The following is a 19,772-nucleotide window of genomic DNA, read 5'->3' on the forward strand; positions in this document are numbered from 1 at the left end:
TTTATTCATTCACCTGTTGAAGGACACCTTGATTGTTTCCAATTTTAGGCAATTATAAATAAAGCTGCCATAAACATTCATGTGCAAGTTTTTATGTGGGTGTAAGTTTTTGACTCCTTTGGGTAAACACCAAGGAGCAGGGCAGCTGCGGCATCATGCTGCTCTTTTATACACAGCCCACGCCCTCTCCCAACCCCCGCTGAGAACTATGGAAAGGCACAGAATGTGTCTTGCCCGCCTCTGTCTCCAAGACTTACACCTGAGGTCCTCAATAAATATCTATTGAAATGAAAAATTCAACTAGACAGTCACATCTCAAATTTTCCAGAACACTTTAAATTTCATTTTATTTTATTCTTTGCAACAAAGGTGATTTAATGTAAACACAACCAGATGAAGACTGCAAATGCTGTGTAAGGCTTTCCGTAGTTAAACATTTCACAAACTGGTTTGTTAAAGAAGCCCTTTGAGAGATGTTGATTCCTGCTTTGGGATTCCCAGGATGCAGTCGCTGGAGGGACGGTGAAAGGCACCTAGAGCTGGCAGCAGGCCTCGGTCAAGTCCTTTCCCACACGGGCCCTTGGTGTCCCCTGTGAAACAAACACAGGGGTTGGACTGGCTGACCTCCAAGTTCCTTTACGTGAGGCTGTTCCAGGAAGGCCCCTTAGATGAGCCCCCGTCTACTACGCTGGGAGAAGACAAGGGCTAAGAAGGCAGCTGTGTGGGGAGAAGGTCTCCACCAGCGACGGTGCCACTCGCAGGGTGGGGCCCCAGGCCCTGGCAACAGGACGGAAGAGGCTAGGAGCACCCTCGCCCCCTTCCACTGCAGATGACCCCTTGTACCTTTTATTTTTGCAATCTGTTCATTTGAACATATTGACCGTAAGAATATTCACGGAGCACTTACCAGGAGCCCTAGGCTCAGTGCTCTTAACAGACTGATTTAATTCTTATACAGCACAGTGATGGAGGGATTATCATCGTCCACACTTCTAGATCCAGTGCACCCCACACATATTTAGTGAGTGCATACCATACGTCAAGGCTCTGGCTTAGGGCTTCAGTAGTGAATAAAAGGGGCAGAGTCCCTGGCCTTGCACAGCAAGCCATCGAGATAAGTGAGCAGAAGGTGAAAGTGTTACTGAAGAAACAGAAGGGGAGCAGGGAGGGCGTGGAGAGTGGTGGGGCAGAGTGGGGCTGACTTCCATGTGAGACACGGTAGCCAGGGTGGGCCTTGCTGAGAAGGTGAGGGCTCAGCAAAGACTGGGAGGAGGAGGGAGAGAAAGTTAGCTGAGTGGGTTTCTGGGGAAAGAGTCTTCCAGGCAAAAGGATCAGCCACAGTGAAGGCCCAGAGGGGGCTGTGTCTGGCACAGAGGAGTGGGGGAGTGGCGGAATGGGGACCGATGATGGAGGGCCTGGTGGGCCGCTTAAGAACTTGGGCTTTTCTTAGCCACAAATGGGGGGCCAGGCAGGGTTTGAGCAGAGTGACACCATCGCCCTGACTTCTCTGTCCAGAGGGGACTATGCAGAGGGATGGAAGAGCAGACACGCAGAGGCCCTTTGCATGCAGGCTGCCAGAGTCAGCCAGCAGAGACGGGACCAGGACGGTGGCTGGGACCTGCCGGTAGCAGTGGAGGGGTGACAAGGGGTGGGATTCGGGGTCTGCTTGAATGGTAGAGCCACCATGATTCCCTGAGGAAACTGGCACTGACTGTAAAGGCCTAGGACAGAAGCCCTTCCCTAAGCCCTGTCCTTGGGCAGCTCTGTGGGTGGCCCTTGGGAAATGGGGGTTCCAGGTCGGCTGCGTTTCCAGGTAGGCTGGTGATGCTGGGCTGTCCAGAGGTGGAAAGCACCCCACTCAGCTCCCCGTCTCCGGACTGCATGGGCCTGAATCCCAGTTCCACTTAGCCTTACCATCAAAGGCACCAGGGTGGTAACTTCCTACTGCACTCCCGGGAAGGTGACTTCCCAGTCACCTGGCCCAGCATTCCAGTTAAAGAGGAAGCAGGCAGAACCGGAAGCGCATTCGTGCCCAAGCACCCCCATACCCAGCCAGGAACTGGGGCCTGTGTCGGGGTACAGGCACAGAGCAGAGAAGGGGGCTCCTCTTAGCGCCGCTGAAGTAACGTCAGCCTACCCACCGAGCTAGCCGGTGTCGGCCATGCAGTTGCAAGGCCAGCCTTTCCTGGACACAGCACTGGCGCTGCACTCCGAGATCTGGGTAACGGAGTCCTGCTCCGCAGTCCTGAGCTACCTGAGGATGAGCACATCAGGAACCCGGCCAGGCCTCTGCTGCATCATTTTTAAAATGGAGACAAAGGGGTCTATCCAAGAGAGCTGAAAGGGAGCGCACATGTGAAAACCACTTTATAAACTAGAAAATGCCGCACAGAGGTCAGGCGAGTGCTCACAGCCTACGCCCTGGGGTGAGGGCATCAGACACAGTAAGGATGCCATGCTGGCCAGGTGGGGAAGTGACTCATTCTATCCAAGGGGGACAGATAGAGGCCTCAAAGACAAAAAGGGGTCTTGAAGAATGGGAGGGATTAGCTCAAATAGAGAAGAAAGGTATTCCAGGTAGAGGGAGTGTCATGGGTAAAGGCACAGTCTACAGCTGCAGGGAGGCCACCAGGAGCTATGGAAGAGTTTTGAGCAGGGGAGTGGCAGAATCTGATTTGTTTAGAGGTCACCCTGGCTACTGAGGAGAGTCAGAGTGGAACTGCTAGGGCCCAGCTGAGCAACACTGAGGCTTGGGCCAGCTGCACTCTCAGGGGAGAGGGGAGCCTGCCCAGGTCCCTGCAGTCAGGCTCTGTGTGGGGAAAGGCAGGTGGAAGTGAGAAGCTGGGGAGGGGGCAGCCCAGGCCAGGCTGCTGCTTGTCATGCGGCCTGGATTTCCAGCTATTGACACAGACTCTGACAAGGAAAGCAAAGGCCAAGAGAGGCAGAGACAAAGGGGCTGATTAAATCCTTCTTCCAGGGGGGTTGTTCAGCCCTGCCCTGGGAAGGCTGGCTGGAAAACCTGGACCACAGCCCTTTCCTCCAGAGCTGTAGGCCCAGTTAGAGGTGGGGCTTTGAAAATGGCTGAGGAGTTTCTGCACCCGCACCCCACCCCAGCTGACCCAGCTCCCAAACCCATAATGTTTTACTCCTCCCTTTACAACCAGCGTCACTTATAGGACCACAATTTGAGACTCAGTTTTTCATTTTCTAGAAGGAGGGCAATGATAGTACCCACTTCATCAGGTTTGTTATAGGTCAGGTTCCCTAAAGAACCCACTCTGAGAAGGAGCTGAGTCGCCAGATAAAATATAGGACATCCAGTTAAATTTCGTGGGGGCTTGGTTCTTCCCGTGTGTCCTGCCTCATTCCCGAGTTAGAAGTTCCAAGCCTGCAGCTGATGAGGCTGGAGAGAGCCTTCTCATCACTGGCTGCAGGAGGACCCTCGCATGCCAGCTGTGCAGGGCAGCCTGGTCCGGGCTCCCAGCCTCTCTGCGTTTGGCCTCCACAGGGACAGAGGCTGCACGCAGGTGGCCAACAGCCGCCCCCATGTTTGGCCCTTGCTGGCTCTGGATGAGCAAGACCCTCACCCTCTCACTGCTCTACACACACATCTGTGTCCCACTGAAAACTCACCCACCCTGCATGCTCCTTTTTCAAGGACTCCAAGGGCCCTCTGATTAACACTGACTTTTCTGGTAGCTGGGCCACAGAGCACAAACCATTTTCTGTGTTCTCTGGAATGTCCTGGCTGGGCACCTTTGTTCCTATCTGAAATTCTCTCTTCCTCTGGACTTAGCTATACCCAGGGCCACCCTCTACAGGCAGGTTCCCTGTCACCTCCACCCTTCTAGCCACTACTACTGCCTACACGACTCTATTTAGCTCTTAAGGCCCATGTACAGCTTGAAATTGGAGGGAGGGAGTCTGGCCTTTGCATGTCCCAAATGCAAGGGCTTCTCTTAGATTTCCGCACCTCCACAGGCATCCTCCATAGAGTATGCTTTCTGTAAACGCTCTCCAGGTATGCAGTCAGGTGCCATTTTATCCTCATTGTACCGATGTGGAAAGTGAAACCCCAAGATCCTGCAGATCCTCAGGCCTCCTGATGCCAGGCTACGCTGCCATGTAGTACCGATGAGTGGTCTCCTCTCTCCTCACCGTAGTGGCATCCTTCGTAGGAGTCTGAAATGGGAGTGGGGTGAGGGCAGGGGTCTTAGAGAAGCAAGCTCCTAGCTTTCCTCCTCCGGGAGCAAAAGCACCTTGTCAGGTGGCAAAACAAAGAAATGACCCAAGGAAGACCTTGGTTCAGGCCGTGGAAGAAGGAATGGGTTTTGTTACAAGTATTTTGTCATCTTGGCCCACTGGAACTTCTGTCCACCCTTTGAACTGAGCTCAAGCTCTACCCTTTCAGGAAGTCCTTCAAGGACAGCCCTTCTGACAATTGTCTTCTCCTCTACTTCATGCTTATACACACTTACTTCTTGTGGCTTGTAGTCTCAGAAATGCTATGGACTCTGCTGTGGTTGCAGACAGGTCTCTCTCTGCCTCTACCCCCCCCCAGGGTTTAGCTTTTAATTGCCCCTTCCCAGTCCTTCCTTCCCCCAACACTTACCCCAGGGGTCCTTGGGCAGTAGGTATGTCCAAAGTTATCTGAGGATGAGATAAAGAATGGGAACTCCAGCGGGTGAAGGGACCACCCAATGACCTCAGGAGGACCTTCCTGAAAGCTCAGAGGACAGGAGTGGGGTGTCCCCACCTGGGCTTAGCCACAAATATATAGAATACAGTTTGGACTACTTCCTGATTTACTTCCCCTTAGGGCTGGGACATGAGACCTTTCTAGCCTTTACAGGTACTCAGAAAATGTTTGAGGAGTTGAATCACCCAGATGGTTCTACATTATCATCATGGCCACCATAGCTAACAGTTATTGGTCACTTACTATATACTCGGGATGAAGACAGCCAGGTTACTGTCAGGAAAGAGAGATACAAATACAGTTGACCCTTGAACAACACGGTTTGCACTGTATGGGTTCACTTTTATGCAGGTACTTCCTGATAAATATAATGCAATATTTTTGGAGGTTCACTACAACTGGAAAAATCTTGCAGATGAACCACATAGCATAGAGATAATCAACAAAATTAAGAAAAAGGTATGTCATGAATGCACAAAATATATGTATTATAGGTATTAGTCTATTTTATCATTTACTATCATAAAATATACACAATCTATTATAAAAAGTATACATTTCTCCAAATTGGGGCACACAGGCTACATGGTGCCATTTGCAGTGGACAGAAATGCAAAGAAATGTAAAGATGCAATATTAAATCATGACTGCATAAAACTAACTACCGCATATATTCTACTACTGTAATAATTTTGAAGCCGCCTCCTGTTGCTATTGCAGCAAGCTGAAATGTTTCAAATGTCCACTTAAAATGCCACGTGACACTAATCATCTCCAACTGAGCACTCTGTCTTTCCAGAAAAAGTCATCTCTCATGGTTCTCACGCATTTTTCACCATTGTTATTGCAATACCACAAACTTTGACTAACACCATGGGACCTATATGAAATTCCATTATGATGCTGTAAGTGCTCCCAAGAAGCAGAAAAAAAGTCATGACACTACAAGAAAGAGTTGAGTTGCTTGATAAGTATCACAGATTGTGGTGTGGAGCTGTGGCTGTCCCCCATTTCAGACAGACATTCACCTTGTAAACAGAAGATGTGCACTGATATCAACAAACACAGTACATTAGTATACGTATATTTCCTCTTCCTTATGATTTTTGTAATATTTTCTCTCTCACTTACTTTAGTATAAAAATATAGTCTATGGTATGCAGAACATACAAAACATATGTTAATTGACTGTTTATGTTATCGGTAAGACTTCTAGTCATTACATCTTTGGGGAGTCCAAAGTTATATGCAGAGTTTCAACTGCACAGGGGTTCAGTGTCCCTAGCCCCCACGTTGTTCAAGGCTGAACTGTACTGAAAGGGAAAAGTAGAATGAACGCTTCAGAACTGGAATTGGAAATGTCAGTAAGAACTCAGAGTTTTCAATACATTTTGATACAGAAATACAGACTAATGTAAGCATGCACGTGTATTTGTGCATACACATGTGCTCCCTGCTTTGCTCACGGAGGAAGCTTGTGAGCAAGGATGACCCCAATAGCCCAAAGCACACCGGCCACAACACGTGTCCAGATCATGGTTTCCAAATATCATTCTCCCTTAAAAGGAATCAGGGCTTCTAAAAACATGGCTGATTCCAGGGATAGGGCAGAGAAAATACAACATAAGCTTGGAACATTGTTTTCTGCCAGAAGGTATGGAAGTACTCGAAGAGTAATGGGGAGAGACCAAAAAGACATGAAGTCAGCTTGAAATGGCTACACTGACCAAATCTGGGGGCATTTGCCTACCAAAATTGTAAGATTTCCCTTCACCCCTCTTTGTCGATTTTATTTATTAATGCATAATATGAGGAATGAAAGAATGAGAAAATAATCATTTGGCAACAATCACCATAATAATTTACTCAGGCAGGAATCAGCAATGAATGAAATGTTCAATCTAGGGCATGAAATTCTGAGCAGCAGCCAGATATTTACAGAGCCTCCAAGTACCTTCACGCAAGAGCTTTCTGAAATGCAAAGGGCAAATAGCAACCTTGCCACAGACAACCCCAGCACATCCTTCTTCACTAAATAATCAGAGTCAACACTGGCCAGTCATGACACCAAGTGACAACATCTTCTTCCAGGTATGCTGCATTGAGAGGAACTCGGCATCACTTCTGTGACATTCCTGCCTGAATGCAGCATAACCTGAATCAAATCATGAGGAACCTTCACAGGAACCCAAACTGAGAGAAAACCTACACAATAACTGACCTGTGCTCTGCAAAAATGTAAATGCCATGAAAATCAAAGACAGACCCAGGTACTGTCCCAGATTAAAAAACTCAAAAGACCTGACAAATGGACGCAACACATCATGGATTGTGACAATCCCTAATCTTGAATTTTCTTTGGCTATAAAGGATATTGAGATAATTGGAAAAATCTGAAAAAGGTCTTATTAACTAAAAAAATATACAATGAGGTTTATATACTTAGAAAAAGGAGAGCTTTATATCTCATGAAGTATTTTCAACCTGCAGCGGTCATTCTGACAGGCTGGGAAACACGGCTGTCGCCTCAAGCCAAGAACACATGTTTCAAGGGATGGACAAAAGAAACACGATTTGTACTGAGCTGGATGGCTAAATATACATATTTAACAAGCTATTAGAAGAGTCATGAATAGTAATGAGAAGACCTGTGCATGTAATTGTGCTTTACACCTGCCATCCCATGATGGCTGGGGACTCAGTTTTAAGGTTTTTCTGGAGTCCCCTTGGCGAGAGGCATCTGATCAGTTAGCAGGAGCCTTAGGATTTTATTTTTAGTTCCCAGTCTGTAGATGAGATGTTAATATTGAACCAATTTTAATTTCTAGATTTCAACAATTATGATAAAGCTCTATAAGATCATATAAGAAGATAATTCCTTATTACAGGAGATACACAGTGACATAGTCACAAAAAAAGACAAATCAGGTCTGCAACTTACAAAGAGTTCAGAAAAAAGTGTATATTATATATTTCTATAGGTAGAAAGAAAAGAGAAGGCAGAGAAAGGATAAAGCCAATGTAGTCAAACGTTAACATTTGAGGGACGGTATCCAACCAAGAATTCTTTGTACTATTGCTATAATTTTTCTGTATGTCTGAATTTTACAAAACAGAATACTTATACAATGAAAAATACATTTTAAATATCAACAAATTGTAAGCCATGGAATAAAATCAACCATGAATCCATTTTGAAAAAAGTAAATGAATCAATTGAAGGTTTCATGAGGAACAGAGATATTTACATATCTCAAATTACCAAGCCCACAAAATCCTAATTAATTACAAGGTGAAAAAGTAACTTTACAGATGAGAGACTGGCAGATACCACTGTTACTGATCAATGCTAACACCGCCAGTAATAGGACAAGCCAGATTGTAGGTCACATGACAGGATGCAACGAGAACCTCACAGGATCACTTCTGTGATACTCTTGTCCAAAATGATATGGTCTAAACCTAATCATAATGAAAGCTCAGAAAACCCAATGGAGGGAGACTCTACATTACTGGACTTTACTCTTCAAAAGATTAGAGGTAGTGAAGGTCAAGAAAAGACTGAGGAGCTGCTCCAGACTGAAAGAATCTAAGAGACAGGACAACTAAATGCAATCCATGGATCTGAATGGGATTCTATGGTTACCAAGGACATTATAGACAATTAATAAAACTTGGAAAGAATCAGACCATTTAATAATTGCATGTATTCATGTTAACTTTCTGATCACCAAGACTGTATTGCAGCTACGTGGAAGGTCCTCACTTGTAGGAATACCCACTAAAGTAATCAGGGGTGATGGCACAATGCCACCAATTAATGCTCAAATAGTTCAAAAACAAAAAGCTCTCTGTACTAAAACTTGGTACTTTTCTATAATTTTAAGAATATTTGAAGAAGTTAATAAAAAATAAACAAATAAACAGATAAAGTAAGAAACCTTAGGCAAATTTTATTTTTCCATGAGGAATAAGTCATATAAATCAGTGCTTAAAATTAAAATTCTGCCAGTTCAGTGGTACTGTAACAACTGTTATAAATGCAAACATCGACAGTGACCACAGTCCCAGTATGTCGATATGATGTCTGTCTAAGCATACAGTGATGTCTGTCACTATATATAGTGATAAAAACTGGAAAACAGAAATTAGCCATCAATGTATGCCACTAATATATTCTTGAAAACTTGCTTGTTTGGCTGATTAAGCAGCAGACACTTGGGCAGCCTGCATATGCTCAATGATACTGGTTTTCATTTGTGAGGTCTCCTCGAAAGTCTCCCAGTACAATATAATTTCTCCTTAACATCAGTACACATCTTCAGGATGCTTTTCAAATTAGATCTTCATGCAGATCTGACTCATCAGAAGATCCTAGAGCAGCAGCTCTATAGGATCTAGATTCCAATTCAGCAGCATGTGGAAAGAAAAAGAAAGAATTACATTCTTTCCCTAAAGATTTCATACTAAGTGTAAGTCACTAAAAATAAGTTGAGAACTTTATCAGGGTTAATAAGAATGAAAAATATGTATGTATGACTACAAGACAAAATGACTATTAAATATTATTTGCCCACAGTAGCACACTGAATTAACTGTGATTGTGGTTAAGTGTCAGAGCTCTGGTTTTCCCATTCTTCATTCACTTATTCCACAACCATGCTGAGAAACAGGCAGTTTCCGCACAGAGTCACAGATACCACGACACGTATAAAACTGGACACTATTGGAAAACACACAAGGGCCATCTGTCCAAGTTTTGTGTCAATACTGTAGACTTTATGTGGAGATGAATGTAGGTTGAAACCTGAAGGACAAGGACAAAGTGTGCCAGACAGAAGGAAGTGGCAAACGCAACCAGCTGGAGCTGAGGAAGGACTTACTTCTAAGTCCTTCTTAGGACTTCTAAGTCCTTGTGCACTTACTTCTAAGTAGTCTAGTTTGGTGAGATGCTAGAGCAAAGGGGGAGAGGAGGGCAAGTGGCAAGAGAAAAGGCTGAATACCTTGACAGGGAGCAAACTGATTGGGGAGTTTTTATCCCGTGCCAAGGAATATGCAACTTTTTCTGAGGGCAAAAGTAAACCAATAACATAGGAAATGACTGATTTAAAATGTCACCTGTCAAGTGATTGCTTATGAACTGAAACGGCTGTCCCATTTTGGCCATAAACCTGAGAAGTTGAGGAGGGTTTGGTTATTCTGTGAACAGTTTCAGCCTGCCTCTGGACACTTCCACAGGGATGCAGGAATGAAGTGTGGAGTCTGAAAAAAAGCCATACAGAGATGTCATGAGATGTTCTTAAGGCTATGGAACATGATGAATTCATGAGGCATAAGTATGCTCTTCAGTACAAATGTTTATGTTTTCACATCTTTTACTAGATGTGTCTAAGAAAAAATACTAAATGTAGTATCTATTAACCAAACAATGGAAAGGGATATCATTTGCTATATAGAGTTATATTTTCTTCTAACTCCTGCTGCATCTGAAATAAGTCTAATATTATTTAGAATGTTTAAGTAAACAAGAGACATTATCATGGGAATCATATCTCACTTACAAACTTTGGCTTTTAATACATGTCCAGACTAGACTTAACTTGAGGCTTGCTTCAACACAAAAATAATCCCATAAATGAAATACAATTCCTACTTCTTTTACATTTACGTAATAGAAAATATATACGTATAATGCTATTTAATCTCATAAACATACAATTATTATGGCTCTATTCTTGGATATCCATCATTCCAAAAGGGTGATGTTTTCTCTTAATTGTACAAACGTTGGACGATTCAAGTCATATTCTAAAATGAATATCTAATTCTTAGCAAAACCCTGCCTTTTATAAAAGGTTAAACCATTTTTCAGTGTAATGGATTTTTCCTTAAAATTGACTTTCCATTTTCCACTATTATAAATTTAAAATTTTAAGAAATGTTCTACGCTATTAACTTTTCACCGCAGAATCTTAAATACATCCATGAAGAAGGTACTACTGTCACATTATGTGAAAATTCCATCGGCCAAGAGGAAGTAAAATTATTAAGCTATCTGTATTAGGACTAACATTTCTTTATTCATATGGCCACAAAGACTGCAGAAAATTTGCTTGAAAAATAGATAAGTATAGGTTAGAGCCAGTTTTCAAACTTAGTTTCTTTGATTCATGGCTCTCTAGAATTAGAAACAGGGAAAATAATATACAGCTCTTCCAACTGTAGCTGTGATTTCTTTCCAGAATTGGTACCAACTGATTGAAACATCTAATTATAGCTGTATTTATCTACTTAATTATGAAATGGGTGGGAATATCTCAAACTACATTGCAAGCATCCCCCTCTAGAGGGAGGGTTCTTACTGAAATCTTTTGTAGGAAAGGTATTTTCTCCCTGAATGCCCAGAACCGGGTCTGAAATAGTATAATGAATGTAATAAATACTTTCTGATGATAATGATAATATGATATCCAGTGCCTGTTCAAATTTTTGAAAACAGGTTTCCCAATATTTTGAGAGACCGTTTTCCATAACATTTCTGTGACAGTAACATTACAGACAGCACTTATAAACTGAATAATGTGACCAGACTATTACTAGCCAGGTCTTGTAAAATAACTCAAAACCAGATAAAAGGAGAGGGACTTAACGAAAGAATCTTACATAAGCATTAATAAACACAATGTCAACTGCAGGTTTTTACATGAATGACTTTAATTAAGGAAATACTACTGTAACTATCTCTTCTGGGGTTAGAGACAGAAGCTCAGAGAACAAACGGACAGATCCCAAATGCTGGCAGGAGCCACTCTGGAGGGGCCCCCAGAGGCTGAAAAAGAGGGTCTGGAGTGTTGATGGCTCCACTTTTCTCCTGGCTGGTGGCAGGCCGGGGGAGAGGGGAGTGTTATCTACATACACAAGTGAACATTGGCCAACATTAAAGGACATTTTAAAAGTTCTTTGCATTTTATCCTTCCTTTTACCTTAAATCACAGATTTTCTTCTTAGTTCCCTTAAAAGAAGTTCAGACTTATTGTCCTCAATGGAATGACAATACAGTGTCTGGCACAGATTATGGAAAACAAAAGGACAGAAAAATGTCTTGGGGACATTAATCCCTGTCCTATTCAGTTAGACAAGCGTTCCATCCATGGCTTTTGAGGTGTGTAAAGCAATAGCTTAGGAGAAACTGAACACTGCCAGGTGAAATAAAAAAAAAAAAAATTCAGTTAAGCTTATGCATAATGCTAATTCAAAAACCATGCTAGCTTCTTCTGGAGTAAAACACATATTTTTAATAAAAGTGCTTCTGCTTTCCCTGTGGCCTCTCTCTGTTTGTCCAGGTGGGGATTATGTCTCAGGTGGTAGAGGTGGGTTCAAGCCCAACATTAACAAGGCAGCACATCTACACCTTCATTTGTATCATTCCATTCTTAAAAGTATAAGGTGAGAAAATTACATGCACGTGAACAATATGCCGGCATTTTTTTGCTAATTGGAAGGATTCCCTCCTAACTGGTGATTTTCAAACTATGTCCCACAGAAATCTGAGGTCCTACAGAGGACACTGCAGGGTGAAGGGATACGGAAGTCACAACTTCAGAGCCCCCAGCCCTCCTTTAACTAGACAGCTCTACTTCTATCTGCCCTATGTGAAACGGTTTCATGCAATTTCTCTAAAAAAATGACAAGTTATATTTCTTACATAATCTTTTAAAAATGTCTGAAATGCTGTGATTTAGTCAAAGTCCTTAACATTACATAAAAGGCAACAGGGGCTCAGAGAGATTGCAGCCTGCCTGAGCTTTACTCTGCTCTGATTTCTTATGACATGAATTCAGGTAAAGAAAGAAGGTTGAGGCCTCATTTAACACAGGTCTATGTTACTTTTCTCCACATTAAGGAGATAATAAACACAGCATCAAAACTAAATGGCAGGGTACATGGACTGAAATGAATATTTTAATAACAATGATACACAATGAAAACTAGCTGTTATTTTTGATGGATTTTGGTTCAAACAACTGTTTGAACAAAATTTTTTTTGAAACAATTTTTTTTTGAGAGAGGTCCTCGCTGTGTTGCCCAGTGGAGTGCTGCGGCTATTCTTAGGCACAATCATGCTGCCCTATGGCTTTGAACTCCTGGGTTCAAGTGATCCTCCTGCCTAGGCCACATGAGTAGCTGGGAGTACAGGCATGCACCGCTCTGCCTGGCTTTTAAAATTTTCTTCCTAATCAAAAATGGTCAAACATTAGACGAATATCTTCAACTTGGTTAAGTATAGTTCAACTGTTTTTTTCCTTAGCGTTCTGCAATTGATACAGCTTTTCATTGTTGAATTCATCTTGAGATCCTCAGAAGTGGATTCTTAACATGAGTGAAATCACAGGGTTGGAGTGGAAGGTCCTTGTTACATCTTCATGAGAGCTGGGGACCATGTTGGCATTATACAGTATTCTGAGGAGGAAGAGTATAAGGAAATCTGTTTGGTTGTAGTCACTGTTTAAAGACTCTTGATGTCATTGCCAGCTTAGTCATCAATCATTCGAGTGAATGCCATTTTCAAAATTTAAATAGTTCCTTGATTTATCTATTTTAAAACTGCTGCATGATCGCCCTGTAGTAGGTACAGTTTATAATAATTGGGATAAAAATGCTGTAAGATAGCAATTAAGGATATATTCTTATGTAGCAAAATGACAAACTTTTAAAAACAGAAATTTATCTTTTTTAATATTTTGGAGAGTTTATTTCATAAAATTTATTTATCTGAGCTTCCTTTAAATAATAAACATGCATATGTGGTTAAGTATCTGGATGCCAATCATTCACTTATGATTAATGTTGGAAAACTTGAGATGGTGCGGGAAATCTTTCAAAGCGTTATCAACCACAGCCAAGCTAAAGTCAGTTAGAAAGGAAGCAAAAGCACCTGTAAACATACTTTAAGTTATTAGTCCATAATATTCAATTTCTAAAATCTAACTTAAACACAGCTTCTAAGGAAATTTAAAATGTGCCAGTTTAGTTTTGTTTATTGAATAACATTAACAAATGGGTATCTGTTGAAAATAAGAGCTGTAAGGACTTCCATAAAACTATAAAATTTATCTTTCCTCTCTTTATGAACACAGATAATTATGACCCTTTACTTAACAAGCATAAATCAATTAAACAACTCAGTATTTCACCAAATTCAAAAGAAGTATTCTATCAGAAATCTGAAACCCAAAGGAAAAAGGTGACATAACTAACTGTGATCAAGTTGTTCTTCATGTCATTATTTGAAGTTCATGGGCAGGAGGCAGGGACCATTAAGTTTTCATTTGGAATCAATTCTCTGTCAAGACCTAAACCGTTATTAAGAATGCCACCACGAGCTGGCGGTATGACTGGCCTCAAGGCCTGAGTGGTAAAAGCAGATCTGGCTGCTATTAGTCTACAAGGAGTTTGTTACTGAGCTCTGCTGGTCTCTCACTCATTCTGGGAGATTACAAAACACAAACGCTCACTATTTCATTTTTTCCTAAATGATTGTACTTTTTAAAAAGTTACCTTCAGAAAATGGAATTTCCCATTAAACAGTGTTGTAATTCTGAATATGTGTCAGAGAGCAAGTCTAGTGGATGTAGTTATAGTTTTAAAATTGCTCTGAACAAGTACACATATCCCTACGGGAATTTTGAAGACAACAAGTAACTCAAACAAAGTAAGGAGGGGAGGGAAATGGCTATCGATGATGTATGGCTTAACAGGTAATACTTGCTGCCTTCTGGAATAGCTCTACTTGCAAGATTCTTGAAGATGCCATTAGAAATACTTGTATTTAAAGGGGAAGTGAGATGATGCATACATTTGTTTGACTATAACAGCCATTTCAATATGTATAAAGATATCAACACATCATGTTGTATTCCTTAAGTATAGATAATAAAAGACTAAAAACTAAAAAAAAAAAAAACCTAGAAATATTTGTATTCAGTAAACCAATTTAGAGATTTAAGAAAAACATCCCTCAAAGACATTTTCAACATTTGCTTTCACCACCCTTGTGCATTTCACTCATCATGTGGGGAAAATCAAGCATTTGGCACTGAGGAATAATTCAGAGCACCAAGTCCAAGGGGAGCATGAGATAGTGGAGCTGGTGATCAAAAAGAACTAAGGCAGCTCCAAAGGCAGTGAGCTCCTCCCACCATTACCCAGGCCTCAGAGGGGGGGCTGCCCTTTGTCATCCATACACCGGACCCTCAGACTGACCAAAGGATTATTTTTAACCACCTTGTGAATTATACTTTCTTTCTTCCCTACGTTAGCCATTCCCCATTTCACACACATGACTTTATCTAGAGTGGAAAAACTATAAAATATTGCTGGTCTCAAGGCACCCTCTACTGATAATTCCAAAGATCACCATCAAGGAAGGTTAATGTACCGAGTGCCTGAAGGTGCCAAGAGCAGCAGGAGGAGGAGGAGGACTTAACCCTTTCAGTTTACGTGGTCATCTCCCAAAAACATAGTTAAACTTATTAACATTTCTAATGAAAGGAATGGTGAAAAGCAATTATAGAACAGTTATCACTGTCTCAATTATAAAGCTTCAAAAATACTTAGCTGAAAGGCTAACAGACTAGGTTAACTACATGAGAATAATAAGGGGTTTTAAAATCAGAAGAAAGTGAGAGCCAAAGAGTCCTGGATGAACATTTTAAAGGTAAGTTCATTTAACTGTATCATTTTCCAGAATTATAGTGTCTAGTTAGCTGTCACATCCCGCCAATCTCATGAACTTGTCCCACTAAAAATTATGCTTTCAAGTCAAATTAATGAGCTTACTTTCTATGATTTCATATTTTGACTTACGTTTCTGGTCCACATGCCAAGGATTTTTTAGCTTCTCCTTCTAACTTCATAGAGTAGCTTATCTTTTGCAATTCAACATTATCAAATTCTTGATACATTTTCATTTTGTGGAGTTTAGATTCGAGAAATTTAACTTTCAGTTCCATCTCACGCTTTACTGCAGCCACTTCTTTCTCTCTTAATTCTTGTCTCTTATCTCGTTGTGCTGCATAGGCCTGAAACAAATTTAAATGACGCAATATTGATCATTATAACCTGGACAATTATTATATATTTCTTTCCTTTGCTTCAGAGTCAGTGCTTCAGAGAGTATTTTATTCATTTTATTTTATTTTGTCTCCCTTTTAGAAACATGGTCTCCCTTTGTCACCTAGGCTGGAAGAGACAGCTCATGGCAGCCTCCAGCTCCTGGGCTCAGGTTGAGTACCTGGCACTACAGGCACATACCAGGTAGTTTTATTATTTTTTGTAGAGACAGGGATCTCACTATGTTGCCCAGGCTGGTCTCAAACTCCTGGCCTCCAGTGACCCTCCTGCCTCAGCCTCCCTAAGTGCTGGGATTACTGGCATGATTCACCACATCTGGCCTCAGAGAGCCAAAGAAGCTGAAGTTTAAAATATTTATCATCAATATCAACTAAATGGATTATTCTATATGGATTATTAAAAAATTCAGGGGGAGAGGGAAGTCGGCTGACTAGAGACTTCAGCTGCCAGAGCATCCCACAGGGAAAAAACTGTTTCAGATAAAGGAGAAGAAGGAAAAAACACAACTCAGATGTATTTCACAAGGAAAGGTGCCAGAGTCTGTCAGAGATTTCACAGGAAGTAGTTGCAGAAAAGAATAGAAAGGAAAACGATATCCACAGAGATCAACCCAGGGAAGCTCAGAGCCCAGTGGAGAGTGCAGGTAGGGGGTTTCATTTCTCCTTCCCTCACACCTATGGTGGTCAGCGGTCCTCCAAGCCCCTGGAGAGCTTTTCTACCCTCACGAGCCCAAGGGCTGTTGCCACCACTGGACTGGGAACATCCACAAAATAAAGCATCAGGCTTCTAACCTCTTCTGGATCACTCCCCATAGCCACAAGCTGGAGCTGAGATGGTGGGTGCCACCCTGCTTCTCCACACATAGTGTTCCTTTGTCCACCCCAGGGAGCTCCAGCCATCCAGTTTTCATGTCAGCTGTTCCTACACAGACAGCTCCCAACTCCTGCCCAGACTGCAGTGAGCCCTGGAGAATTTGTGTGATCCTAGAGCCTGGAAATTCCCTGTGGGCTTCCTTCCAGGGAGACAGACATGGTGGGCTGGAGTACTGGCTCTCATCCATTCAGACTCTTTTCCTCCCCCTTCTCTCACTGATTGCAGCCCAAAGGGGTGACTGAACTGAAACTCTCAAAAGCAGCTGTCTCCCCTCTGTTGGTGCACCCGTGACACTGAGGTGTCCACAGACAGTGGGGCCCACACCTTTCCCCTTGAGGACCTTCAGTGGACCCTTCAGGGGTGCCTACTCTGGGGGTTCCCTGCCCACTTGCACTTCCTGGAGCTGCTCACCAGCACTTGTTGGAGCCGCCCACTGGCACTCAGCAGTGAAGGGTGGACCCTGAGGCAGAGGGGTACCTAGCCTGCTTCAGCACTTCATGGATAACTCGGGACCAGCACGATTCTCTCTGGTACGGTCAGAGAATGAACTTGGAGCTCTAGGGGAAAGGCATGCAGGCCAGATCTCATGCCCTGAGGACTAGATCTCATGCCCCGAGGACTAGGACTGTCTGGGGGCACTGAGGGGAGATCTGACAACTAACTTCTGGATGCAAGTGAGCCCACGTGGGCAGAACTGACAACAGAGTGCAGTGTGGGTCAGAACTGCAGTGAACTGGCGGAGCACCCCTGACCCCACAGGAAAGCCACACTTTCAGACTGAGGCAGGACCTCAGGCAGTGAAGTTCCCAACCCACGGCACCACTGCTCGTGAGCTGAGCAAGTTCGGCCTCCCGTTTGCAACCATATGCTGTAAGGAGATGACCAGGACAGAGAAGGAGGGAGAAGAGTGAAACCCACTCCCACAGCCAGTCTGTGATTCCCAGATGGCCCCTCTCCTACGAGCAGCCTTTCTAGTTTGATAACTTGCTTCAGTCCCTTCCTAGTGGCTTTATCCAGCATCCTGGGAACTGACCTTTGACACCTGCCTCTGCTGAGCCTGAGGCAGGCTCTCTGACTCAGCCCTGTCCAGCCTGGCTCCTCCACCCACTGCTACTGTCATGGAGAAGAAGGAGTCCCCTCCCATGGCCTGGCGCATTTGAGAACTTCTCTGAGGGACTTGAGCCAGCCACAGGCCCCAGAGAACAACTCTGCAGCTGGCTCTTTCCTAGAAGCACCACCTACTGGCAGGGAGAATAATTTGCACAGCCCATGACAGCATCTACTGATTCAATCAAACGAGGCCTGGTAGACTCTTATTCACAAGCAGCACCTACTGTCTCAGAAATTAACCTGGGTATCCCAATATAATGTACACTGCTGGGAACAGGGAAAGAGGGAGAATAGAAGCAGCCTGTGTGGGTGTTGCTTTTAAGCAGCAGATAAAAGTTGCAGGTGGCTTGACCCGGGAGGGGACTCCCTCCACTACTGCAGACCTGTAGACTGATGGGGAGCTGCAGCAGAGTCTGTGCAGAGACACTGCCCTGGAGAACAGGCACAGCAAAGATGTGGTGGCTGCTGATCCTGGGTTTCTATAGCTTACACCACCCTGAATGCTCAGGTGCACGGAGCCAGGTCTGTTCAGGACTCAGCTTTCCAGCAGGAGTCTTCCCATCACTCCTGCTGGGCCAGGGAGGGAGCATACAGAACCGACGCTTCCCTGTGCCGTGCCTGTGTCAGCGAGCCGAGTGCCCCACTCTCCAGTGTGAGTTCTGAGCATAGGAGGAGCCTCAGATGCTACAGGAACAAACTGGGAAGACTTGGACAACTGCCTTGGTGGGATCTAGGTAGAGGGGGAGAACCTCTGTGGTCCTTCAGCTGGGACAAACCCCTACCTAAGTGGCTCAGCATCAGCAGTCTCCATGCCAATCGGACAGTCCCCCCATCTGTGCACCTCTGCTCCTGTGATTCCCAGACCCATCTCAAAGGCTCTTGCTGTACCTAGGCCTGAAGCTCTGCCCAAGTGGCTCTAGGGCCCTGGCCAGTCCTGCAACACAACCTCTGAGATTACAGAGTTGTGCCTGGGCCCCAAGAACAAACCCCTGAGTCTTCACCACTGCCAGTGAGCTGGCAGAACCTCCCCAAGGTCCAACACTTCATGAGGGATCCCACAGCCTTGAGCACCCATCACTCCTGGCCTGGGATCAAGCAAATGTCCAGAGCCCGTTCACCCAGGACACTGCCTAGAGAGCCTCTCCAAGCTGCCACTGTCACCTCTGCTGGGTGAACCTCAGTAGAGCAATCCCCTACAGCATCAGTCTCTGTGGAGAGGGTTGCATACAGCCCCCAACTCAAACTTCCATCAATAAGCTGGGGAATAACTCACCACCCCATAGGAAGATCATACAGTACCACCCTGAGCTGAGGCCATTGCAGGGGAATGGGTCAAAACAGAACAGCTGTTCTACAGGCTCTCGGTGCACCCACCCCTCTCTGATGGGTCAACATTCAAGACTAGGACACAAAAGCATCACCTAGGGTCCACCCCTTCTCCTAAGTAAACAGCAGAGTTCTCAGCAAAGGAGAACAGGTACCCTGTGAACCTATTATCCCAGAGCCGAGTGAAGAGGAGTCAAATGAGAAGAAATCACCAACAGAACCCTGGCAACAGAAAAAAATGAAATCGTTCGACACTGCCAGGCAATCACAATGGAGCTACAATACTGGACTCCAACCAGAATGTAATTTGCCAAAATGACAGAAATGGATTTACGAATGTGGATGGCAAATAAGATGGATGGAATTGAAGAGAAAGTTGACAACCAACAAAAATCAGCCAAGAAATATTTCAGGAAATCAATGAAAAAGTCGCTTAGGAGACAACACAAGAAAGAATGTAACAGAACATAAAGAAGTGAAAGAGTTATTTAGGGAATTTTAAAAAATAGTAGAAAGCTTCAAAAACAGAAAGAAAGAAGGAGAAGAAAGAATCTCAGAGCTTGAGACAAGGCTCTGGAGCTAATCCAGTCATTCAAAAAGGCAGAGAAAAGAATAAAAAAGACTGAGCAAT

At 43.7% G+C, this 19,772-nt stretch overlaps 1 protein-coding gene across 7 annotated transcripts in view; it reads right to left on the reverse strand.

Moving 5' to 3' along the window:
* Nucleotides 1-315: 315 nt before the first annotated feature.
* The window catches only part of LOC123627657 (coiled-coil domain-containing protein 144A-like), a 42,619-nt gene continuing 23,162 nt past the window's right edge, over nt 316-19,772 (reverse strand). Inside the window, exons 6-10 of one of the 7 annotated variants that reach the window (XM_045537331.1) lie at nt 15,566-15,780; nt 9,871-9,961; nt 4,613-4,650; nt 3,974-4,182; nt 316-590 (exon numbers count right to left, since the gene is read on the reverse strand). In XM_045537331.1, coding sequence (XP_045393287.1) covers nt 4,155-4,182; nt 4,613-4,650; nt 9,871-9,961; nt 15,566-15,780 — 372 coding nt within the window. In that variant the 3' untranslated portion in view covers nt 316-590; nt 3,974-4,154. Of the gene's footprint in view, nt 591-3,973; nt 4,183-4,612; nt 4,651-8,632; nt 9,097-9,817; nt 9,962-15,565; nt 15,781-19,772 lie in introns of those variants that run through there. The other 6 variants (XM_045537332.1, XM_045537330.1, XM_045537329.1 and 3 more) reach the window with 6 other exon arrangements.

The sequence above is a fragment of the Lemur catta genome, chromosome 26 (genome assembly GCF_020740605.2).
Source record: "Lemur catta isolate mLemCat1 chromosome 26, mLemCat1.pri, whole genome shotgun sequence".
Classification (NCBI taxonomy): Eukaryota; Metazoa; Chordata; class Mammalia; order Primates; family Lemuridae; genus Lemur; species Lemur catta.